Here is a 26,602-nt window from a genome sequence, read left to right as displayed (position 1 = left end):
GGAGATTGATGGAGATGCAAAGCCTGCAAAATAGATAGATAGATAGATAGATAGATATATAGATAGATAGATAGATAGATAGATAGATAGATAGATAGATAGATAGATAGATAGATAGATAGATAGATAGATAGATAGATAGATAGATCTCAGATTCCTCCAGATTCAACATGTCTTCTCATTGCCAGAGCGAGAACGGGGAAGGGTAAACAATCAGCCGGGGGAAAAGGCCGCGGTTGCTCAGCCGAGGTGTGGTGGCCCCTGAGGGTCAAAAGCATAACAACATAACAACAAACCACATAGCACTGGCCTTCTCTAATATACAATCCTGTCAATCTACATTGCCACATATGGGCAGAAGAACATCAGACTGACAGGAGCCTCTCCCGCATGCCCTGGTGCCTGTTAGAGCACGTCGAGTCTAATCACACATGGACATGTGCATGCTGGTCGTCTCTGACAGACAAACAGACATGGACATGACAGCGCTGCCATTTTTTAAATGTAAAATTGGATTTAGTTTTGAACTGTTTTCTGTAGGCCTCATTGTAAATTATTCTCATCTCTATTGTATCCTGAGCACAAACAGCTTTTCCTTTCTGATCATCTGCTGAAATGTGACAGCATCAATTCACATAGTTGAGTCCATATTCTTGAAGATTTCTCTCTTTACTGTTAATACAGGCTGTTGTTTATTGTGAGCATTGAGCTGACAAACACACACAAATAAACACACTGGTTCTCTCATTGACAAGTAAGCGAAGGAAAACGGGAGAAGAGCTCTTGTGTGTTTAATTACTCAGGCAGAAGTTCTGGTATGGCATTTAACACAATATGCTATTACCGCACATTATCTTAATCTAAGGTGTGAGTCATCCCAGCGAAGGGATCCTAGGTTGAAGAGGATGCTTGTGTGGAAAATTAAGAGAAGCAGTCGTTACAATGAAGCAGGAACGGCTCCTTCCTCTCAGGCAACACATTAACTGTTTTTTAAATTAAATTAATATTTTACATAATTACTCCTGGATGTCTGAAAAAGTTGAGTAATTGTTGTTTGGTCGAGTATTATCACGTAAAATGCCATGACTACAGGTCTCAACAAGAATTAGGACAAGGCATCACATCTTGACATGTTCATTCACAGAATACAGAACATGTGGATTTTGTTTGTTCTGAAACTATGAGGGCAGCTTTGGGGGTCCAGCCCAGCTCCTCTCAGGCTGTCACTCTGTGTTATTCCTCCATCCGTTCACCACCTGATCTACCTGACAGCTCAGTCCTGCAGGCAGAACTGGACTCGTGGCCCAATAAAAAAACTCCACACTCTGGTGCACTACCAACACCTCCTGCTCATATTTTGACTCAGGTGGTGATTTTCCTTCACACATACAATGATTGTTCTCACTCATCAAATACACACTTAAATGTGAAAATTGTTGCTGGATAGGAACACTGATTCTTATTTAGATTAAAGCTAAAAAGCTGATGTCCATAGCTGGTCTTTTTTCATCCTTGGGTGTCAAAAATGGCAAAGTCGCCATCTTCTGGAAAATGTGTGATAAACCCTTTTTGTAACTGACACCTTATAATAAGTAGAATCAAACATATCATAAGGATTAAACACCTTTGTAGAATTTCTTGGCACATTTTCAAATGTTTCTCAAACAAAAGTGTTGAAGTACATTTACAAATGTAAATTTGCATCAACATGTATTCAATTAAAATGTAGACGCACGGCAGCTTTGTTTTCTATGAGTTCAAACACAGATTAAAGTGTTTCGTTTATAACCGCTGTTAATGTTGACCCAGAAATTCAACCTGATATGCCTCACGTTTTGAACTCCAGGTGAGTGCATCCAGCAACAGGTCTGCTTTAAAATGCAGTGTATTCATATAATAGATGCTGAATCCTAAGTGTTGAATGATTTGACCAGATACATTTAAATAAAAAAAGATCTATATAAAAATCTATTATAAATTAGAGATACATTTGTTCTTCATAAGATTTTGTCTTTCCTTGTCTCGACCACAAGATGGCGGAAAGACCAAATGTTCCCATGTCAGGAAAATATTTAACAAGCAAACAGACTCTCATCTCTATGTATTCTATGTCCATGTTTATTTTAGTTTAGGTACCTTGTTTATCTATGAACAATGAATGTCTTTGATTGAAAAGGTAACATTACAATAAGAAGATCACAGTATTTTCTCTCATTCAGTGAAACTTATATTGACGTTCATTTAGAAAGATGTTGTCAAATCCTCAGCTCGAGTCTGCAAAATGTAGACACAAGTTCTGCTTTTCACCCAATTTGCAAGTCAACATGGTATGTTTTGCAACACACAGTTCTTCAGACACGTAAATCTGATATAAAGTCTGTCTCTCTGCCATTTCAAAACACTGCCATTCAAATGCCACACTCATTGACCAATTGGCCAATGCATGTGCCACCAGGCCAAACACCTAGTGGCTTGATTGTCAACTTATCAATCAGAATGCAAGTGTCCCCTTAAAATGAACTGTGCGCTACATAAGCACGATAAAAAGACTACAGGTGAGTTCCATGTTTGCAACAACAATGGAAGACAACAAAGCAGCAAGAGGCCTTTTCAAACAAAATGATTAGCAATTGGGGGCTAAACATCTGTAATCCATGCTTTCTTTTTTGTCTCTACAAATGATTTTTCTTTGTAAGTACTATAGTGTATTTATAATATCTTATGTGCTGATAATCAGTGCAAAATACAGCCTTTGGAAATTAATTGATGTATTGATTGATTTTACAATATGGAGAGAAATAGATGTCAAGTAGAAAACACTCTTGTGTGATGGTCAATACATTCATGTACTTTGTTCTAACAATATCTTTGAATAATCAAACCGAGACTATACCATTAGAAAGATTGAGTTACGATTATGTAAGACATTTATATTGTATGAGTTGTGTGTGTGTGCCACACATTGACAAAATTGTTTTCTATTGATTTTTATAAATCATTGATTAGTTTGAAATGTTTCATTTTGGAAAAGAACTGAGGGGTTTCGCTATTTGTGTGTGTGGTTGTGTGAATTGTGTGTCGTGTCTGCACATAATTGGCCCAGTTTTTCTAATCGTGCTGAAGCCAACGTAAAAAAAAAAGAAAAGAAGTAATATACGGCTTTCCTGTTGCCACCGGGCCACCCAATGGAAGCAGCGCGTGCGTCTTTAAGAGGCGTGCTGGGGGAGGTGCAGCTGGGATCGCAGTGTACGAGCAGCACTCAGCTGATGAGAGGCTGGCAGACAGCAGACAGGATCCATGGCAACAATCATGGCAGGTGGGGGCAACAAAACCATATTTTTAAAATTAAATTTGTGTTGTTTTTGAGGGTACCGACTAAGTGAAGTAGAATGGAATGTAAACGTGTCCTGTGTGGGGCTGTTTGTGCTTTGTTTTAGAGGCAGAGACCCGGCAGAGGCTGCTGCGCACCGTCAAGAAGGAGGTGGGTGTTTTCAACTTAGCACTTATTGAATCGGAAAAATAAACGTGTTAGTGTGTGTGGAGCTGGACAGTTCGCCCTGTGCACGGATATGAATAAGCCTTTTGGTGACACTTGCACCAAATGACCCGTTTATTCCTGATGATGACACCTGAGATAAATGGCTTGGATGCTCAACTCATTCTCAACCTCCTTGAAAAGATTAGAAAACGAGGCCATATCAAATAGCAGATTACTAATAGTAGTCTTAAAGTCTTTATCTTTTTTTCTTTCTTTCTTTTTTACATCTTATGTATAAAGATGGTGAAGGTGTTGGTGTTGCAGCTCAATCAGCAGCATGAAGGAAACAGATTGTGTTTGTTGTGTTTATGGCAGAGCAAACCATCAGTCTTCTGCCGAAGTGTGTGTGTGTGTGTGTGTGTGTGTGTGTGTGTGTGTGTGTGTGTGTGTGTGTGTGTGTGTGTGTGTGTGTGTGTGTGTGTGTGTGTGTGTTATGGAAGCAGCTCTGGTGATCTGTTCAGCTGGTTTTCAGCACCTCATGTCGCTCATCATAATTTTTTCAGCAGAGATCAAATGAGACGTCGCTACCATTTAGTCTGTCTGACATTTAAACCACAAATTACGTTTCTTGTTAGAGATCTTCATCTTTATGAATTCTCAGAAAGCTTACCAAAGTCTTTTGCTGTAGATTTCAGGTCCCAACCCTTGGAGAAATGACATGTGGAGAATAATGATCTCTGACATGTGTTGCATGGGAGCAAATAGTGCTGATGCTGAATTTGCATGAACATCCATTTGGATGAAGACAAATAATGATGTGTTTAATATTTCTGACGTCTGTTTTCTTTGTTTTCTCTAAAGGAAACTGCTTAAGATTCACACCAGCTGTATAATGCTTTCCTGGTTATTACAGTTTAATATTATCACATTATCACATAGCTGAGGGTGCTTACTGTTATTCTGGTGAATTTATGAGCCTTAATCTGATATGAAGGATTGAAGTACAGTACTAATGGATTGTAGCTGTCAAAATGTCAAAACATATTAAAATATTCACAAGTTATTTCTGTGTAACATTCTTGGTTAACCACTGCATTTATAGGAAACAAGGTTGGGTTGCACCAGCTATTCATGATTCCATTACTAAGTTAGTTCTTAATAAACTCTTGCACCACTCAGGGTTCAACCATAATGGTCGATAACTAGTTTGTGTGGTGAAACATGTCTTATAGTGTAGCGTTACATTTTCACTCAGTAAACAATTATTTGATAATAACTCAAAATGTACTTATAACAGCTGGTGCAATCAGCAGCAGAAAACTAAAAACAGATATTTATAATAATAGATAATGTCATTACATTTAATTTATTATATATATATATAACAATAATACATACACGGTTATGGAGATAGATCATAATTAGATGTTTTAATGAAAATGTAACATGATGTATCAGGAAACTGGTGTGTGTGTGTGTGTGTGTGTGTGTGTGTGTGTGTGTGTGTGTGTGTGTGTGTGTGTCACTCCATTAGGTCTCCTTGGTCCTACAGTAGTGTTTACTTTATGGTCTTTATACTGAGGTTTTTGTTTGCCTTTGTTTGTTCAGGGAAGGTTTTTCCAAAGCACAAGCACCTCACCTAACATTTACAGATTGCCAGTAATGTACACCCCAACATCCCCTAACTATTGTACTGCTATTGTACTTGTATCTATTGGAGTTTTTTTTACACTTAAAAATCTGAAGCATTATAAGTGAATTATTATAAGTCATCTTTTAGAGAGTGTTGGGCTACTCATTTCATTTTCCTGGCCGGATTTATCCTAGACAAGGCCACCGTTTGTTAACAGTTGATGGATTTTCATAATAAGTTATGAAAGACTTTATTTCTAAAAAGCAAACAAAGACAACAAATGTCCTCCTGGATCACGTGAAAGGAGGAATGAAGAGACTTTGATCTGATTTGTTTTCCTCCGAGCCCTGTTTGCAGTCTTATCAGTGGAGACCAGACCCTTCCTATAATTAATCCTGCCTCCTGTGTGCTGATTTATGGCCTTTCTGGGATTCACTCACGGTGTGCTGTTTACCACAAATGGAGCCTGATGGAGTCTATAGAAGGAACAACACAGTATGATAGCTCACTTTATTCATAGATAGCGCTTCATGAAAATCAGCATGACTCCAAGTGGGTTAACAAATAATTCTAATTGATTAAGTGGTTATGAGTTATTCCCCTTTAATGAAAGATAGGTGTTGTTGTTTGTGCTGTTTTCCCTTTAGTTTGTAGTTATTATTACTCTGTGTGGGATATACCTTATGGTGTCTCTATGCTGTGTGTTCTCACACTCTCCTGGTCCAGCTGGTTGTGTGCCACCAGTCTGCTTAGCTATACCTGGATGTGGGCCATTATCCAGAGAGTGCATCTGTAGCAGTGGAACTACCTTCCGGCACACACCGGCTTGAATGAGAGCTCCTATTTGCCCCAGCTTTGATGAACACCTCTCAGCCTGTCCCCATCTCTTTGTGTTGCTCTGATCGTACCTCTGAATTGTGCTGCTCGCTCACACAAACACGAACACACACCTGTGTTTGCTAAAGGAGAAAGAGGGAGAAAGAGGGAGAGAGAGAGAGAGAGGGAGAGGGAGAGAGAGGGAGAGGGAGAGAGAGAGAGAGAGAGAGAGAGAGAGAGAGAGGGAGAAAGAGGGAGAGAGAGAGAGACTATTAGAAGAGAAGGACACATAGATCTGCACCAGTTACTTTGCTGTGTGGTTAGTCAGAACGAGGTTTCAGGCTGTGGGTTGTTAGATAATCCACCAGTATTGTTTTCTGTTTTCTGCTTTATAGAGATGTTCTGATTCCTGGGAACACGTTGATTGAAAACATTAAAACAGAGTTGCTTCATAATGCAGGAACAAGCTGCTGGAAAATCATCAAATATTATTGTTGTCATAGAAACTGATTAGATAGAGTTACACTGAGACTATTATACGATTTTTGACCGTTCTAGGTGAACGTATTCATAATCAGGTTTTGGTACGAATGAGATAAGATTACCGGGCAGTTTGTGCTCGACTATAATCAAACTGAACTGCAAGGTGCTGCTGGCGTGACAGTTGAGGTAATACTATGCAGCAGCTTCATGGTCCACCTCAACCTTGAGTTGTCTGTGTGATATTACAAATATTTCAAGATGAGATGGAAAGTTCACTCTAAAACTAGGAAGTTGACAAAACAATCTCAATACAAGGTGGAGCCAACATGGAAAAGTACACAGAAAAAAATGCAAATTGAACATTCTATGCCAACTCGGCTGAAGAAGATCATGTTATATGATCCAGAACAGCTACTTCTTGGACTTTGTGGTGAGCGATTGTCTTGTCAAATGTTCCAGGTGGTATTGTGGTTGCAATGATTTCATTTTTGCGATGGAATCACTACCTTGATGGTTAATCTATGTGTCTATTTATTATTTAATTGTTATTCAAATAGAGTCGTGATTCAGATGTGCAACTCTAATTCAGAGGTGCGGCTCTGTGCATGGATTAACAGTCGTAACCAATGAGGGTTTTTCTTTTTTCCCCTTCATTTATCAGTGCCCAAAGAGATGATGAATAATGAAGGGTGGATGTTAATGGCTGGGCTTTCTCTCTGACTCTTATTTCTTGGCTCTGCTGTTGCATGCGCTAATTGGAATACTCTGAAGATCTTTTATCACTCTGGTTGATGCCCTCAGGCTACAGTAGTTAGTCAACACACATTTAATGGTTTGTCACATCACGCACATTGTTTTATCTGTAAGCTCTTGTGAATATATATTTTGTGGTGCCATTTTAGTAGGTATGGCTCCTCAATGTTAAAGTCTGTGTCTGTTTGTGCTTTATTGATGCCAAATGAACATACTAAGACTTTTAGTGGCTGGATGATACGTGAAACCATGACAGCACAGCACATATAGACATTATTAGTTACTGCAGTCTGGGAGCTGCAATACTGTTTTTGTTTATTTCAGCTGTGAATGAATGTTGTTGATGCTTCCTCTTCGGCGAAAGCGATGCACGGTGAGACATGTGCCGTCTCCATAGAAACCTGCAGGTTGTCTGAGCTTACACACTTCACCCAATGAATTCCTTAGAGGCCTGACCTGCAGGCCAGATGAAAGAGATGAGAAAACACAAGGAGTCTGCGTCCTCAAGTTGGCAGCAAATCAATCAGCTTCCTGTATGTCAGCTGCACTCATAAAGAAAATTAGGGCCTATAGCCCCCCCTGTGTCTGTGTGTGTGTGTGTGTGTGTGTCTGTGTGTGTGCGTGTGTGTGTGTGTGTGTGTGTGTGTGTGTGTGTGTGTGTGTGTGTGTGTGTGTGTGTGCGTGTGTGTGTGTGTATGTGTCTGTGTGTAGGCTTTATATAAGTGTGATTGTGAGCGTACGGGTGTGCATCACATCAGACTGACACTGTTTCTGTTGTGTTGGCAGCATGAATCATTTCTGTTGATTCTGAAGATAACAATGCTGCGAACAGGCCACATTTGCATAATAACTGCTGTCTAATTAGTGAATGTTCACATTTATGTATCATATTTGGAGATTAGTGATCTTGCATTAACAGTGAGGTTGCAATCAGTGCATATTCACTGAAAAACAAGTTGTTCTGTGCTTCTCTCAATTTCTGACTTCCAAGAAGGTTTGGACAATATATACTGCTTGTACTTAAAGGTCCAGTGTATAGGATGTTTGGAGATCTATTTGCAGAAATGAAATATACTATTCATATGTTGGTGTACACCTGAAGCTAAGAATCATGCTGTATTTGTTGACTCGGACACAGCCATGTTTCTACAGTAGCCCAAAATGGACAAACCAAACACCGGCTCGAGAGAAAGCCATCCACTATTTTACGTTACCTTAAGGCCACCGTCATTCTCTGACAAGCTCTGACACGCAGGTTAATCAGCGTGTTCAAAGTGTTATGATCGAGCTATGAATATCAAACTATAAAAACTGATATTGTTAGACAGCTGGTTGTTTTTTGATCACTAAACTGCCACACAAGGAACAATTCCTTCTCCCCACCGAAGATTTGAATCAACGTACAGATTGAAAAGAAGGATAAAATGGAGCGAGGGAGCGTCAGCCACTGGAGTGAATAGCTGTGTGTGTCTGTGTTTGTGTAGAGGGTGAACTTGGCAGTGTAATATGGTCGTTGTGGACAGACTCATTTCAACAGGAAATTACAGCTATCTGTGTCCGGAGGTTGATATTCCCAATGCAGATTGCAGAGCGTCACACACACAGGGGGATGTCTCCATGGCCACCCGAGGGATTGATTTATTAGTTGTTAATATTGGTCTGTAGCTGTTGCCAGGCTAATGGGAAGAGGGGCACAATTGCCGTCACAATAAAACCAAACTAATGAGCGCTACCTTGTGAGCATGTGTGTGACCTCCATTTTGTTTGTTTTTAAAGAAGTTGGGTTTGCATGAATAGGATGTCATCAGCCTTTGATGTAACAAAATCAGTTGCTTCCACTGAGGATTACAAACTGTTCAGTGAAGGGGGTCTGTCTCCCCTCTCTTTATTCTCCCAACCCCAAATGTACTAACTCCATTTCCCAGTAGAGGCCCCTGGGATGAAAGCTGGTGACTCATCAACCAATTTATCATGGACTCTTCCCACTCAGTGTTCTTCTTAATCTTAATTTATCAACCCCAGTTTACCCCTGAGCTCTCTTTACATCATTTTACCCTATTTTTTGTAACCACATTTTTATAATTTCTCATAACTATTCTCTGAAATACTTTTGTAACTCTCACCAACTCTCCCCTCGCTGCCTGTGTGTGTACCACTTGTGGCACGTTGATAAATGAGTCATCCAGCATCTGGCATGTCATTGACAGGTGAAGCAGATTATGGAGGAATCCGTCACCAGGAAATTTGTTCACGAAGACAGCAGCCATATTGTGTCCTTTTGTGGTGAGTAACCAACAAACACGAATGAGTCACACAGCTTTTTTCTTTCTCTGCATGAACTGCTTACATAAAACAAAATCATACACAGGAAGGCAATTAAGTACATCGTTGTTTTAACACATTTCTTATATTTACACTCTGCAGCCTTTTTAAGAATAAAATGTTACCCACAAATTCACTCAGAGTCAAATGTAAAGTTTGAGGATAACATTCCAGTTATCCTAGTAGACAGCAAAACCCCTGTGTTGGCAGAAAAGGAAGCAAGGACATCAGGGTCTCCAAGAAAGTAAGGAGTTCAACTGGCCGACTGAAACAAACAGACAAAATATGAAGCTCCCTAATCAAACACAAAACAGGAGGAAATGGGAACAACAATGTAAATAGCAGAGAACCCCAACACAGCTTCCCCAAAGTTATCCAGACTGGTTACACAACACATCCCTACCAACTAGCCAGCCAAGAGAGAAGATAACTACAAACAAAGGTTCAGCAGGGGCAAGCTCACGAGCACTGCCAACAAACAGCTCGAAGGCCATGAAGAAAGGGCAGCACTGGGTCTGGGGGTGGATATGCAGCTCCACTGACGCACTGATGAAGCTCAGGTATGGGCGCTCCAGGCACTGAAAGGGGACGTGGAAGACCTATAACAAACAGCTCTCTTCCAAAAAGAGGCCGGAGGAAAGGCAGTGAAAACAGAAACAGAAACAGAAAGCAAAATATGTTGTAACAGAACCAAATGAATGTGAACAAATGGTCCGGAATAGAACACAAATTATTCACATTTACCAACAAGCATTTGCATACAGAAATATTCTTAACATAATATACATGCAGTAGTCTAGATTACCTGGCACCACCAATCTTAGTCCATCAGACAGGATAGAATAAACTGGTAGTCCTGATTATTGGATTGGTTTATACAGGTCATCACAGGTCATCACATCAAATAATCAGCATAACTTTTGTACAATCATATAATCAGTGTCATATAGAAATAAAGGACATTTAAAGTACAGTATTACACCAAATGTTGTTGTGCTTGGCTCTAAATGGCACTAACAGAGTGCAGCATGATTACTGTGAGAAACACGCTGCCCACATGCAGGCGCTCACACTAGTCAGATGTCTGGCTCAGTCCAGAGCTGTGATCGATAACAAGATATATTTTTGGATTTAAGTGTGAATAAAATTCCTTTCAGCTTGCAGGAAATGGGATATTTTTACTAGCTGGAAGCTTTGCGTGCAGACAAAGACTTGACAAGAACTTCTTAATTCGTGTGATGAAACCCTCGGAAAGCCATGGAAATGGAGGGAATTGTATTCATAGTATAAACGAGTGAACATTGATGAAACATTCCCTTGACAGAAGCTCTTGTTATATTCTCTATATTGTTGTGAACATGTAATTGCACCCTTATACACACAGACTAAGTACGGCGATGGGCGAAACCACTATATTGAGTAACAAATTGTGAGAAACAAAAGTTAAAATCTGAATTCGTAAAAGATACAGTTTTACCAGCTGTTATAGCTCCTTTCATAATTTGAAAATAATTTACAGCATAGTTCAAACATTTATTAAATCAGCAAAATAAATTCTGTTGGACGTCTTCATCCAGTTATCAGCTCACCCAAATCTCTTTTTATGGTTTTGTTTTCCCTTGGACGATAATGAAAATAATGAAAATAATTTGTCACAGACCACAGATTTTTATTAAAGTCTTTTGTATGCCCCTATGGCGGCGACAGTCGTGACCGGGACATTATGTTTATGGGTTGGCCGTCCGTCCGTCCATGCGATGCATTGAACGTGATATCTCAGGAACGCCTCGAGGGAATTTCTTTAAATTCGGCACAAACGTCCACTGGCACTTAACGATGATCAGATGATCATATTTCAGAGGTCAAAGGTGAATGTGACGTCAGAAAACACGTTTTATTTGTCCATAAGTCAAGAATGAATATGACATTTCGGACATGCGTAAATTGCAACACACGCAGTTGATGGTAATTCTATTTTTATTTTTTTACATCAATCAGTATTGTGGCCATTGTATGTGCTTCATGTTTTCCATTAGTGCTTTTAAGTTTGTGTGTCATCAATATTCTGCGGTGTGTACATTAACCAGTCTGTAATAGCTGCTGTTCAGTCTGAGGCCTGTCTTTCTTCTACTACTATCATACGTCCCAGTGGACAAAAAGAAGCTAAGGATGATTATCTCATCTTTCTATTAATTGTCAGCCAGTTTCCTCCTCCTCCCGACTCCTCCTTTGATCCCAATAGACAGTGACTCTTGATACTATTCGTACTCTTCCAGCTGTGGTCTGTTTAGAGATGAGAGGGAGGGGAGGATGGGAGAGAAGCTCGGCCAGCTGACCGGGAAGCAAGCAGTGTCCATCATTACGGCTACTTTGATGAGTCTAAAATGTAGATGCTGGGGAGGGAATGTGTGTCAAAAAGCCACCGTTGATAGATAGTCAAATCTGTTCATTTCTCAAATTAAACTGTTGATTCTTAGTTTACAAATTGCACTTTATTTTTTTCTCCTGTGTGAGCAAAAGTGAAATCAGTTGAAATTAATCTCAGTTGCGATTTAGACCAGTAATAGTATTGTTTTTAAAGCAGCATATTACTCGTTCATACTGTCAAATACAACCAATTTATCATACATGTAATCCCAGTTCAATAGGTTTTTGTATATTTCTATCACATGCTCTGCACTACAAGCTCATAGCTAACAGTGCAAACTAGGCAAACAAGCTGATAGCCCTAACAGTGTTTACCTAAAGGGGGGACATGAGGGTGTGCGCTAGGCTTCAGTGACGACGCTGTGGTCAGGACGGCATTATAGTCTGTAACCGCCACATGAGAGCAGTGACGGGCAGCTCACTGAAATGCACTAATATGCACTAAAAAACATGCGTGGCTGGCTGGCTATATGTCAACCAAGCAAGGAGAAGCTTGGATAACCACGCACAGAGAGAGATCCACTTCATTCTCTGCCCAGATAGGCATTAACACACTATATATTTACATATCAAATAGTTATTTGCTTTTTATTAATGCTCTGGATGTCGTATATTGTTCAATTAAATGATAAAAAAAGTTACTTATTGACTTTTCATTTCAGCATTGTCGATGTTAAGACTATTAGTGCCTTTAGCTGCTGTGAGTGAAGTGTTGGTCAGCTTTGTGTCTTTTAATGCATTTAGTTGCCACGGATACATGATGGTTAGAGGCAATTTGCCATGTGAGCTGTTTTTACCAGGAGGGACCACACAAAGGACTGATCAAACCGACAGGATGTTCATTTTCTTGTCCCTGCTGTTTGTGAACATGGGTCAGATCAAACATTTCATTTCACAGAAGACCCGTTCATCTCCATGCCTTGTGTCTCATACTGAACACTTTTTTTGACACATGGACATTTTCTCTATAGCTTGGTGGACAGACAGTAACTCTTAAAAAGTGTAAACCTTTGAGAGTTGCTTTTTGTGCTCTTTTGCCATCTGAGACTAATGAACTAAAACAATGAGCGTAAGGAGGATGAACTGTGTTTAGAGACCTTTTGAAATAACCTTTTTTTCTGGCATTTAGCTTCTTGCTCTTATAATGATGTGAGAGGGAAACAGCACAGACAGATAAGGAGCAAAGTGCAGGAAGAGAGAGAGGGAGGTGAAAGCAAAACCTGACATATTATGATAAAAAAGAAAACTGAAAGTAATGGCTGTGATGACACTTTGATTGCCCAGGAAGAAGTAAAGCCCTGTTAACAGAGATCGTGCTCACAGCTGTGACAGAGAAAGTGACTGAGCGACAGGATAAAGGGATAGAAGCTGTGTTTGAAGGGGTGAGGATGATGAAGACAAAGAGAGATCGTGATGCTGATGAGCTGCCGCCGCCCCTCGTCTCTTCCGCAGCTCCATCAACAGGGGTTCCCATAGCAACACCAGCCTCCCCCCTGACCCCTTGTGAACAGAGCCACAGGATTAGTCCTGAAAGAGAACTCAAATGTCAACACAGCTCCAGGTGCTGCCACGTAGGCCTGAGAGAGAAGAGGGATGTCTGCTTTTCTGCACGATCAAGTGATTGTGCTAGTGTGTCATCGTGTCATCGACTTGTGTCCATTACAGCTTATTGGATGAACACAGTTTATGCAAAGATGATTATGTGAAAGCCTGAAATGTATCAAATGTTTTTTCCTGCATCTAGAAAACCCATTGAAGAAATAGGCAGTCTTTAACCTCATAATCACTGAAAAAACACCTCCTGAAAATGTAGCAGAATGGTTTGATTATGTATTGAGCATATACACAACACACATCTTCAAAATATGATGACAAAACTGCTGGATAACTTATTGACACCAATTAACATTTGAGTCACAACATATCAAGCGCTAATATCCCACAATTGCGTTTGAAAAAAAGGCTAATTTTGAGTGTTACAAATTAAAGCTTGTACTTTAAGAATCTTTACTCTGTGTAATGTGAAAGCTCCATGGCACCTTCCTGCTGTTGTTTTTGAAGAGCCAGATATTTTTTACAGCAGTGCGGGGAGACCAAAATGGAGCTCAAAGGAGACACTGAGGTGGCCGCTGTCCTTTATTGATATGCTGTTCCGGCATAATGGTATTAGTAAGGTGCACTTGGGTCAAGAGTATATTATATTTTGTTCAACAATGTGTTTGTGTCCATACAGCTGCAGTGGAGGCATGTGTTCTGCATGGGCTAAAACGGCGAGCAGCGGGCTTTCTGCGTAGCAACAAGATAGCAGCACTCTTCATGAAGGTGGGGAAGAGCTTCGTCCCAGCGGAGGAGCTGTGTAGGAAGGCCCAGGAGCTCGAGCAGATCATCGAGACAAAGTGAGAGACGCACACATCCTGGCTTGTTGTCACACATCACAGCAGACTTCAAAGCTTACATCAAAGCCTCGTGGGACGGAAAGCACTGAAAAAAAACAGCTGTCTGCTTACTTGAAAGGCTATTTTTTGCCATAAAAAGCTCCTAAATAATTCATGTTTTTGAGCTTTTATGAATCATGAATCACGGATGCCATTGGCGTCATGCAGATGCAGTTTTATTCAATGGAATTCAAAACCCTTTTATACTTGTATTATTTGTGTTGAAACATGTGACTCTCCTCCTGCAGACGAAGTCAAAGTTTGCAAAGTCAGGACGGCCTTCGCAAGATGCCTCGACTGCCCAGCCTCACTCCGAAGGGAGTCAAGAACATGTGGATCCGGACGGCTCTATTTGAGAAGGTGTTGGACAAGATTGTCCTCTACCTGGTAGAGAACAGCAGGTACATAGAGAAGGGTCAGTGAAACGGCTGTTTGTGCTAGAAGAAGTCTATGTTCCCTCAAAATCCTGCTTTCACGTTTGTCTTCCAGTAAATACTACGAGAAAGAAGCTGTTCTCATGGACCCTGTGGACGGACCTATCCTTGCCTCTTTGTTAGGTAATGATGCGTGACATTGTACGCATTTGTGTCTTTTAAGGTTGTCATCTTGCATCTTGCATGCAGTGATTCCCGACTAAGAGTCACAAGATAATCTGAGGGCTCGTGAGTTGATTTAAAAGAAAAAACGTATTTCAGCCACACAAAATTCTGTTTCTGTTAATTTTTTTATTTTTTACCATTTCCGTGTGAACTAGTGGATAATCCTTGAAAAAAAAACGTTATTTAAGAAACTATTTGAAAGAGCCATTACCTATCAATTTATGCAATTTGTAAGGCAGGCTCAAAAATAGACTAAACCTATTTTATGGGTTGGAAGCCAAAAATGTTAGGAGCTACAGCTCTAAACTATCATAACATTCTTTGTACCTTTATGGTGGGTCAAAAGGGAGCTCATCTGAGGCTTGTTACAATACATCAGGGAAAAATCGACAGAAATGTAGCCTTCTCTTTCTCTGTCTTTTAGTCTGCTAATTGATGTTTCGGATAATCCGGTGCTGATCACTGGTCAGTGAAACCTAAAAGCTAGTGTCTGCTCTATGTAACTGTTCACCTTCACTCAACAGTTGGACCTTGTGCTTTGGAATATACAAAGATGAAGACAGCCGACCACTTCTGGACGGACCCGTCTGCTGACGAGTTGGTGCAAAGACATCGTATCCATGGTGGCAACTGCAGACAGGATTCTCCCACTAAGAGGCCTGCACTGTGTGTGAGTATTTAAACTGGTAATACAGTAGATGCACATGCAGAATTAATGCCAGGCTCGTTTTAGTTTATCACACATGTCTTGCTGGCAGAGTTTTAGTGTGATCAGTTTCATGCCCTTCTGAGATGCTGCCTGTCTGATTAAAGAGGACCTGCTAAGATTACTGCATAAAGTGAAGTAGTGTGTCCCAGGAGAAAGAACAGAGTGTATCTGAGACCTTCATACTTGTTCAATCTTCAGGTTACCAGTGAGCCAGGTCAACTCCTCTATCTCAAAGCACCACCATGCTCTTTACAGTTGCTTGGTGCTGTGTATTTGTATCTGTGTATTCCAAACAAAAGCATACAAGTCATTGCCATCAGGAAAAAGGGAGGATGCAGGCATTGGTGCACATGAAGGAATCTTATATGTCTCTTATCTTGAGTCATGTGAAAACCAAATGCTATTCATGGTAAATGGCTATACTGTGATTGGCCAGCTGTAATTCATTCTGCAAAGATAGACCTATTTGTAGGCCTGTGCTCAAAAATTGCATACCCAAACTAAAAAGGTGAACATTCTCTCTGCAAAGGTTGACTTTGATAAAGTGAAGCAGAACAAAGTTAGAGAGGGTTTTAGTTCAGAGAATTTTCTCATGTACCAAACCATATATTTCACTTGTATATCACTTATGGTGTTCAATACATCCAAATACAGCAGTTTTGGGCTTTTATTTATTTATTTATAATTTTTTTAATCAATTTTTTTTAAATCATAAAACAACTGATTTACAGTTTTATATAACAATCACTCAGTTTCTCCCTTGGTAGGGGATGGGTTTTTAAGATAAGATTAGATATTCCTTTATTAGTCCCACAGTGGGAAAAAGTGCTGGATTTCAGAGTAAAGTGCACACAAGAGACACATATTTAAAAAAAGTAATATAAATAAACAGTAATAAAAAACCAGTAAGAATCCACAATAAGAATAGTATATACAGACAGAATAAAATATATTTATATATATATTATGATGTTTGTTATCTGATATATGTTGTGTCTGTGTTGTACAGATGCAGAAGCGGCACTCCAGCAGCAGCATGGATGAACGGCCTTCCCCCTCACCATCCGCTCGTGAATATGTGGAGTCGCTGCATCAAAACAGCAGAGTGACCCTCCTGTTTGGCAAAAACAATGTGCTTGTACAACCGGTAACTGTCTGATGCCTCTTAATCCCTCATATGACACCCCCATAAATAATATCTAAATTTAAAAGCTACAAGTTTACAGAAGATGATAAATTATTCCTCTACACTGTCCAAATTTTGCCGCAACAGCTTTTTATAAACAGGCAACAAATATTCTGTCTGACATTTAATAGGATTGGCACAGCTAAATAGTGTCACGAACACCAGAGGAATATTTATTTGCAAGTTAAAGCCTTGAACAAAACAGTATTTTGCATATTGTATTGTCATCCCATAAATCTCAGAACACTGTATAAGAGCCTGATATGCACTCAGGTTAATACGCCCTAACTGTAACATGTATGACTTTGCTGCAATAACTGTAATGCATGTCAGTTATTCTTTGTTTGGATATGTTACCAATGTAAATAAATGCACACAACTGCCGTATTTAGCATTTTCTTCCTCCTCACGGTTGTTTCAGAGGGACGACATGGAGGCTATCCCAGGTTACCTCTCTCTGCACCAGAATGCTGACCTCATGACCCTGAAGTGGACACCCAACCAGCTCATGAACGGCTCTGTTGCAGACTTGGACTACGAACGCAGGTGCAACATTATCCAGCTGCAAAATGGATTAATGATTATGGTGATTGTGTATGTCTACAAAGCCTGTGTTTTGATGATAACAGCAATCCTTCAAATATAAGAATACCATATTAACACCTTTTACACTCGGGTGTTACTGAATAACACAGTGTGCTTGTGTGTGGCTCGGGGGCTCAGTATGCAGAGTCAATGCTGCTGAGATGATGAGGCTTATTTTGAGCACAGCGGCCAGCAGATGGTTTATTGACTGAGGTACAATCAGACATCTCTCAAACACGCAAAGTGTGTTATGTTCCTGTGCGTGTGCATGGTTCGTCTCACCATTTTTTTTTATTTATTGCATTAGTCAACTATATTTTCCTGCTAGTCTGTGCGCACTCTCCCGACTACTCTCTTTATTTTCCATGAATACTAATAATTTTCTATGTAATTTGCAATGACATAGATTGATATTCCCTGTGGATTTGCTTTTCACTGTTAGCTGCTGATCCACGCGGTGTGCGAAGACTAGTCTGGGGCGTTATTTAATTGACTGTGCATTTGATTAATGTTTTTCAGTGTATACTGGGATTATGCCATGACCATCCCTTTGGGGGAGATAGTTTACTTACACTGTCATCAACAAGGTGGGTCCTCACAAACCTTTACAGCACAATTTTACTCTGCGTTTTGCGTGTAATTTCTGCTTTTTATATTATAAATGTCTGCAATTAAACACAGCTTTCAAATAACATGGCATCATGAATAATTAAACCAAGAAAACCTCTCCTGCAGTGGACAGTGGGGGGACGGTGGTGCTGGTCAGTCAAGATGGGATACAGAGACCTCCAATTCGCTTCCCCAGAGGCGGCCACTTGCTCCAGTTCCTCTCCTGCCTGGAGAACGGCCTGCTTCCCCACGGCCAGCTGGACCCTCCACTCTGGTCCCAGAGGGGAAAGGTCAGCGCTTGAGGTTTTTTCTTTGGAGTCGCTCTCTGGCTTCACATCCAGAATATAAATGACACAAATCTACAAGAAAAAGGCCACTAAAATGCAAAATCAGCCCTATCTGATCAATAGATCAATACAAATAAATAATGCGTGGCTTAATGTTCCCTCTGCACCACCACACAAAACCTGTCTTCCTGAATGGATGTTTTTGTTGGACTGTGAGTAGCAATGTATCTGCAGCTAGACAGAATAATGAAAACCACCCACACATGCTCAGCCGCTATTAATAAGGTGAAGCATGCAGACACTCATCATCTTTAATTCACATTGATGGATTAGCTGGGCGGTAATGGTTGAGACATTTTGATTGTTGGCATTAGTTTAATATCAGTTGTATTCTCATTGCAGGGGAAGGTGTTTCCCAAGCTGCGTAATAGTGTTCCTCAGGGATCTGGATCCTCAGACTCAGTCTCGGATAAGGAGGAGGACGAGGCCACAGACTATGTCTTCCGCATCCTCTTTCCAAACACCCAGTCAGAGTTTGGTGAGATTCCTTCCAGGGAAGCAGATAATTATGAGCAGCACCCACGAGCCTCTCCAAACTGTTGTATTTTTTATGAAAATGCTACTCGTTCTTTGTTACAGTAGCTGTAACCCATCCTCTCCATCTGAATTCCTCCCTCTCCCTTCAACTGAGTGCACAGTCCCCCTCCAAAACAGGGATCCCAAGCGGTACTGCAGCTGTCCTGAAGAATCTCCCTCACTCACAGGACGCGGCTGTAACACTGTTACACTCGACTCAGCTGTCTGTCTGTCAGCTTGCTTTAACTCTCTGCATCTGAAATCCTCCTGACCTGTCCTATGCCTCTGGCAAAGTTTATAAATGTGCATTGTTATTAAAGCCCCTCTCAATCCCTGCCACCTTGTGTTATACCTGTTTACTGCATTACAGCCCAGTAACCTTTTAACAGCCAATGGGTGGATAACTGAAAGAAAAAACAGATTGAGAAAGGTTCTGATCTATTTCTCTATAATACTGTAATAGAATATGATTGTGTATCTATTCCAGATTGCATGAATGTTCTGTTTTTATGCTGTATCTTTGCTCCAACAGGATTCAAGCACAAACTAATTGTACTCTGAACTGCATTCAGCTGAACACAATTGATGAGCATGATTCTGCTTATGCAAAGAGCTGTGTTTCAATCTTCTAAGTGCAAATGTAGTTGCTGTTAAAAAGCTTCTGTTGCATAATGCTTTTTAAGTGACAATGTCTGTGTGTGTGTGTGTGTGTGTGTGTGTGTGTGTGTGTGTGTGTGTGTGTGTGTGTGTGTGTGTGTGTGTTGCAGTGACTCCTCCAGACTTGATGGATCAGGGAGCTACAATGTGGCATCCCACTCTCAGGAAGTCCTCGTGTTCTTCTTGTTCTCGGGGGAGCTTCTCTGATGCAACTCCCAAGGGGTGCAACCATGAGAGGTTAGACATAAGCACGTTTCAAGCTAGACTAGAGGTGTGCTACATTGTGACAGAGAAACTGCTGAAGACACAAAGTAATAAACCTGACATTCCTCAGTACCGACCAGAAATCTTCAACAATAGAGGCAAAACTGAGAAAGAAGCAGAGATACAAGAACCTTGCAATTACCCAGAAGACAATTATCTGACATTTACTGCTCTGACGAGAATGTGTTTGGAAAATGAGGCGATAAGCGAGGCTGATAAGATGGTGGAAGGCTATGAAACAAAGACGAGCCTTGGGGCAAATTTGTTCCATATGTCAGGTAATCATTTGAAAGATAAAAGGTTCGACCCAACACTGTAATAAACTCTACATTAGATACAGTATCTCAGGATAATATGAGTAACTTCTCATGCACTAAGTAATTAATGACATGATGGTTTGATGATTGTTTTTTAAGGAAAGAGAAGAGAAAAGTGATTCAACATAAGGTCTGTGCTGTATCTTCCTGCAGGGCTCCTCTGAAGCTGCTGTGCGACAACATGAAGAATCAGATCATCTCTCGGGCGTTTTATGGCTGTAAGTGATTGCTTAATGTTTACCCTGAAAATCCTTAAATATTAGTATCTATTCACATTCACTTTAAAAAATGTGTTGGAAGCAGTACGTAATATCCTCATTTCAATTATCACTACCATCTGCAGAGCCATTCAGTAATGAACTGTATTGTCAACCAGGGTTGGCATACTGCCGTCACCTGTCCACTGTGCGTACACACCTCTCTGCTCTCGTCAATCACACCATTGTGGCGCCCGAAGTGCCGTGCGATGCCTACAAAGGGCTCACCACGGATGTGTGGCAGACGTTCCTCCAGGACTGCACAGTAAGCATCGCTTGTGTCACAGCACTGCAATCGAAACCTCACATTGCTGCAGACCGTATGCTGTGCACACACACACACACACACACACACACACACACACGCATGCATGTCCACTCTCAAGCTCTCTCGTTCACTCTGTCAGTCTTCTGTCTCATCCATATTCATCCTCTGCTAATCATGTGGCTTACACCATTAGTCTCACAACAGTGTGCATGAAGCGTGACTAAAGGCCCTGTCAGTCTCAAAGTCCACATCTATTTGGACATCAGTTACATTTACCTAAAGCCAGGGAGGGTTTGAACTTTTTGATTATCTTAGCCATCACAAAAGTGACTCAGTTAATTGACCGTAGAAACAGTAGTTCAACAAACAATGGTCCACTAACTAGCTCATCCCATGATTAGTGGATACGTAGTGATCTCCTCTGTTATGGAAACATCACCATGAGTGGTTTAATTAAACATTTACGATTAGTTTAAACCAATTACTTACTATTAATGTGCTTTTTCTTTGAGTTGCCCGATCAAACACATACATTTATGTATGAAAATGTAACTGATATGGAGAGACACAACATAATCCTTTAAACACTGCATTAAACAAAAGATTAGTGGTTGAGTATCAGTTGTGGACAGTTGCTTTAAAACTGGATTTAACTTACATTTTATTTTTTATTTATCTTCCTGTGAATCAAATTCAAAATACTAAGCACATACATACTGTATAATCACACCGACAGATGCACCAGTGCATGCCATCTTTACCATCTACCAACCTCTCCTGCATTCACAGTCAAAGCTACATGAGGCCTCCTCTACAGGCTACCATGTTGGTAATGCTGTTTTGAAGCGTTATAATGTTTTAAACATGCTGAGAGTAATACTTGTATTTTCATTGAAGGAGCAAATCCAAAGATTGATAAAAACGTTTTTTTTAAAGTATTGGTATCTTGGGCCTTCAGGCATACGATGAGAAGGAGCTGCTTCGCTTGGTCTACTTCGGTGGTGTGGACGCCTCGCTGCGTAAAGAGGTGTGGCCTTTTCTGCTGGGCCATTACCAGTTTGGAATGTCAGAAGCTGAGAGGAAAGAGGTTTGTAGTTTGCACAATTATGGCTTTGCGTTCAAAGCATTTTTAACCAGAACCACTGACCCTGGATCGCTCACCCTTCACCCCAGGTGGACGAACAGGTCCAAGTGTGCTACCAACAGACTATGCGTGAGTGGCTCGGCTGTGAGGAGATTGTCCGCCAGCGGGAGAAGGAGCAGCATGCTGCTGCATTAGCAAAATGCTCCTCATTAGCGAGCATGGACAGTTCCAATCAGAAGATGATCCACCACAACTCCACTGTCAGCAATGAGGTGAAGCAGTAATACACACTGATGTTCACTAATATTAACACATAATAAATGTGTCCAATTTTGCATTTAAGGGTCTGTTTTCTAGTTACAGGCAGTACGGTTGTATAACTGTTCGGTAACTGTCTGTAACTCTGTAGCTTTCTATTTTATAAAAAATCTGCATGATAAAAGAAATGGGCAATTATCAAGCTGGAAAAAGTCTAAAGAGAATATTGGTTGCATCATGGGAACGGTAAATTCTAACAGCTTTGGAGCTTGGCCCATGTCTGAAACTTTTATTTCCTGCAACTGTACTCAATTCCATTCCAATACTCACCAGAGTATACCTTTAATGTGAACACAGCACAGGTCATGAGCCAACGATAACAAAGATGCATAACACTAAAACATATTTTAATATAATAATATATTGGTCTGAATATCTTTATTACCCAGTCCCAGTCCCCCCAGAGCTCAGACAGGCAGAGTCTGGCTCACCTGCAGAGTGACTCCAGCAGCAGCACACAGGTATTAAATACTCTCCATATTACAGCCTGCAAAATGGTCTTTTATGCAAACTGAATGACTCATCTTAGAGTTTTTAGACTTCTATTATCCTGATCCTAAAGTAATGCATGTGATCTCAACTTTCTGAACCAATACTCCTCATCCCTGCATTCTCTCCCTTGCTAGTTTTTCACATCCACCCATCCCTTCCCCTGGAGTAGCCTGCTTCCCTTTGGCTTGTTCTTTCAGGTGTTTGAGTCTGTAGAGGAGGTTGATCAGATCGAGACGGAGCCCAAGAGCGAGGAAGCCAAACAGCTGCCAAAGATACCAAATGGAGCTCTGCAGAACGGGGTAAACTCTCCTGACTCTGGACATCCCTCCTCCCGCAACTTCTCAGTCACCTCTGGCCTGTCGGACGGCTCACTCAGCACAGAGGACAGCGCTGCACCCGATTCAATCCCGAGATCTACAGCTGTTCCTCAGGAACCACAGAGCCTAGTCAAACCTGGAGGGGTAGAAAGTAAAGGTCCGACGGATGAGATGGACAGCCAAGTAAGAGGTAAAGTGAAGAAAAAAGAGGAGGAGGAGAAAGCACCTTATGTGACCAAATCTGCAGAAAATAGCAAGACTGAGGAGCTGGTGAAGGCCAACAAAGACACAAGTCTGCAACCCAAAACACAAGAAACTGTTAAGGAGTCTGGAGCCATTCAAACAGAGGGGCCCAAGTGTGAAAAAGTGCCTGCTGAGGATACCATGATGGTGTCAGTCGCTGCTACAGGATCAAAAGGAGAACCTGTTGAGCAAAGTCTTAAAAAAGCAGTAGAAGTGAGTATTGAGGAAACTTCAAATTGTGAGAAATCTGCAGAAACAAATGTAGAAAAGACGAATGAAATGAATGGATCAAAGTCAAATAAACCACAAGAAGTTTTATTGGCAGATTGGAGAGAAAATATATCCGTTGATCACAAGACTCCTGAAGTTGAAAAAAAACTAGATTTCTCAGCCGACGCCGGGGTCTCGAGAGCAAAAGATGCCTACTTTGCCTCTCAGACAGACGAGGCTCAGGGTATGACTGAGTCGGATGAGTCTCCCTCAGCCATAGAGATGGAGGACATCCCAAAAGCCAAAGTTCCCATGGTGTCTTTGAGCAGAAAAGGACGCTGTGAAGCATCGTCTTTCTCTAAGGATTCGGCCCCCCGTATTGAGCTCAGGCAGGAGAAGGAGCAGGGAAAAACCATCCTGTGTGAGGAGCCAGAGATGGAGAGTCTTTACCCTAAATTTGAGTCAGGAGACACCAAGAATGAAGCCACCTCTCAAGAATCTGCTGGGAGTCCCTTCTCTGTATGCACATGTATTTTTTTAAGCGTTCAAATTAATTTATGCTAAGGCAATTCAGCAGTATTATGAGCTGGATTAATCGATTAATGTATTGCTTGTATTGTTTGTTTCAGCAAGAGCTTTTGGACTTGTATACATTAAATCTGCACCGCATTGAAAAGGATGTCCAGCGCTGTGACAGAAACTATTGGTACTTCACTCCTGCCAACCTGGAGAAACTGCGCAACATCATGTGCAGGTAAAACATTGAGGGCATCAGGGATGTAATAAAGAGTGATAATAAATCATAATAAACATGATAATTTTACCCATCTTCATACAAATGGCTTATCTACCTTTCAGGGTTTATGATTTGAATGTAAATGTGCTTGGATTACAATAATGTCCCGACCCCCATCTTTATACCACTAAAGCATAACCTTTCACTGCTTATCTTATTATCTTATAAGTGCTCCATAAATAATACTTAAACGATAAGACTGGCATTTAAAAAAACATTTTAACAGCATTGATAACAACATGTGGAAATATTTCTGAATCCTGAGCATCTTATGACTCAGATCAAAGCAGCTGAGGACTGTTTAGCTCACTTCTCTTGGTTGTACATCTACAGCTATATCTGGAAGCACCTTGACATCGGCTACGTACAGGGCATGTGTGATCTGCTTGCTCCACTTCTGGTCATTTTGGATGATGGTGAGTCAACACTGAATCACTTCTCTTATCTGACGTTTGGTGTATTTTTATAGCTATTGATGGAACAACAGAGGACAGCTTGCCCACCCACTTTCTTACCCCAGCTTCCTCACTCTGTTTCCTCTTTTCAGAGGCCATGGCCTTCAGCTGTTTCACTGAGCTCATGAAGAGAATGAATCAAAACTTTCCACACGGAGGAGCTATGGATACTCACTTTGCCAACATGCGCTCTCTAATTCAGGTGACACAGTACTCGTAAAATCTTTACAGATACTGTAGCAGTCAGGTATCACTAAATCCCTTCATTACCAACAAGTGCTACACTTTTTCCTCCACAACCAGTCTCATTTGTTATTGTCCTGAATTTCCTCTGATCCCCTCTCTCTGTAGATCCTAGATTCTGAGATGTTTGAGCTAATGCACCAGAACGGAGACTACACCCACTTCTACTTCTGCTACCGCTGGTTTCTGCTAGACTTCAAGCGAGGTAAAGTGACGGCATGGTGCAAAAGAGTTAGAGGAGTAGTTGATGCGCTCCTCTTTAAGCCCCGTTGGTGGATGAAACACAAACCACTTGGCAGCTTGGTAACAAGACATTTAGTTATTATGAAGACTTGGAAAGGATTTGGAAGACAGTTATATTTATGGAAAACCATTCATGGGAGTTGCTTATGAAATAATTCCCATGGACTGTAGCTGCTTAGATATTTTGTAATAACTGAAGACTCATCAAATGGCTTGTTTTCTTACCAAATTATCTCAGTATAACCTCCCTGCTAACTCCTGCTTCCACTCTTATCTCTCTCCACTGATAACTCCCCTTCCTGCAAACTCACCTCCCATCCAAGCCCTCAAACACAGATTTAAAGCAACTCCCGTTTCTTTATGTGATTTGTGTTCCAGAGCTTGTGTACGATGACGTGTTTGCAGTGTGGGAAACCATCTGGGCAGCCAAGTGTGTGTCTTCCAGTCACTTTGTCCTCTTCATTGCTCTGGCGCTGGTGGAGATCTACAGGGACATAATCCTGGAAAACAACATGGACTTTACTGACATCATCAAGTTCTTCAATGGTAAAATATGTCACTTTACAGCTGACGTTGTTCACATGAATATCTCCTCATATCAGTTAAAGATCCCTTCGACTGATGTTAGACATTACAAATCAGTTAACTTGTCACAAGTAATACTGTTCGACTTGCCAAAACAGTACAATATACAATGTCTTCTGTAAATTTGAGCATTTTTCATGCATGAAATGCAACAAAGACAAGCTATCAGGTTTGTGCTTCAGCATTAAAAGCCTGGTAATGGAACTGAGAAGAAGTCCTGATTGAGCTTTGCCGAAGGAAGAAGCTCGGATTGGGTTGGTTGTGTTTCCAACACGGGAAATGGCCATCAGTGAGCACAAGACCAGACCTATTTGAATACAAATGTGTAACATGAAAGGAAACATTCATATTTCTGGATCCAGGCTCCAACTTTATGGAAGAGCTATACTAAATATCTAGAGTTACTGAATGTCAAATAATGACCTACGATGAAATGATTCACAAGCTACTAGCTGTCACACGTCTGTTCCGATGTTCTCCAGACATTTTAGGAAATAATATCACTATATGGGTTTTTTGTCTTTCAGAAATGGCTGAGCACCACAACATGAAGCAGATTTTGACCATGGCCAGAGATCTGCTGTGCAAGGTTCAAATGCTTATAGAGAACAAGTGATTGTGCTCTTTGCCTTCTTCTTCCTTCCATAAAGTGTGACCGGCTGTAGCAGCACAAGATTCAATACATCTGAGCACACACACTCGCTCTCTCTCTCTCTCTCACTCTCTCTCTGACACACACACACACACACACACACACACACACACACACACATACACACACACATACTATACAAAGCCTTTACAATCACAGTTTGCTGCTATGAGCCTTATTGACTGTATCCACAATGTTGTTTGTGCTGTCAACAGATGTATGAGAATATTATGCTTCATATTTGTCATATTTGTCTGTTCAAACGAAAACAAATTCATCTGAAAAATCTTTTCTTTAATTTCT

The 26,602-nt window shown here is 40.8% G+C and overlaps 1 protein-coding gene across 1 annotated transcript; it reads left to right on the top strand.

Moving 5' to 3' along the window:
* Window positions 1-1,823: 1,823 nt before the first annotated feature.
* sgsm1a (small G protein signaling modulator 1a) lies at window positions 1,824-26,263 on the top strand (the record flags this gene model as incomplete). The annotated part of the gene is made up of 26 exons (XM_079222857.1): window positions 1,824-1,846; window positions 3,282-3,316; window positions 3,438-3,481; window positions 9,371-9,446; window positions 14,146-14,308; window positions 14,596-14,748; window positions 14,837-14,904; window positions 15,471-15,616; window positions 16,665-16,802; window positions 17,263-17,387; window positions 17,946-18,013; window positions 18,162-18,325; window positions 18,725-18,860; window positions 19,666-19,792; window positions 20,290-20,354; window positions 20,513-20,658; window positions 21,620-21,748; window positions 21,835-22,017; window positions 22,453-22,524; window positions 22,753-23,844; window positions 23,955-24,079; window positions 24,455-24,537; window positions 24,669-24,778; window positions 24,928-25,024; window positions 25,441-25,608; window positions 26,175-26,263. 26 exons carry the CDS (start codon window positions 1,824-1,826, stop codon window positions 26,261-26,263), a joined length of 3,825 nt encoding a protein of 1,274 aa, XP_079078983.1.
* Window positions 26,264-26,602: the final 339 nt, after the last annotated feature.

This window comes from Taurulus bubalis, assembly GCF_910589615.1.
Source record: "Taurulus bubalis genome assembly, chromosome: 8".
Classification (NCBI taxonomy): Eukaryota; Metazoa; Chordata; class Actinopteri; order Perciformes; family Cottidae; genus Taurulus; species Taurulus bubalis.
The sequence above is the reverse complement of the archived record's forward strand: the minus strand, read 5'-3'. Positions and strand labels throughout refer to the sequence as shown.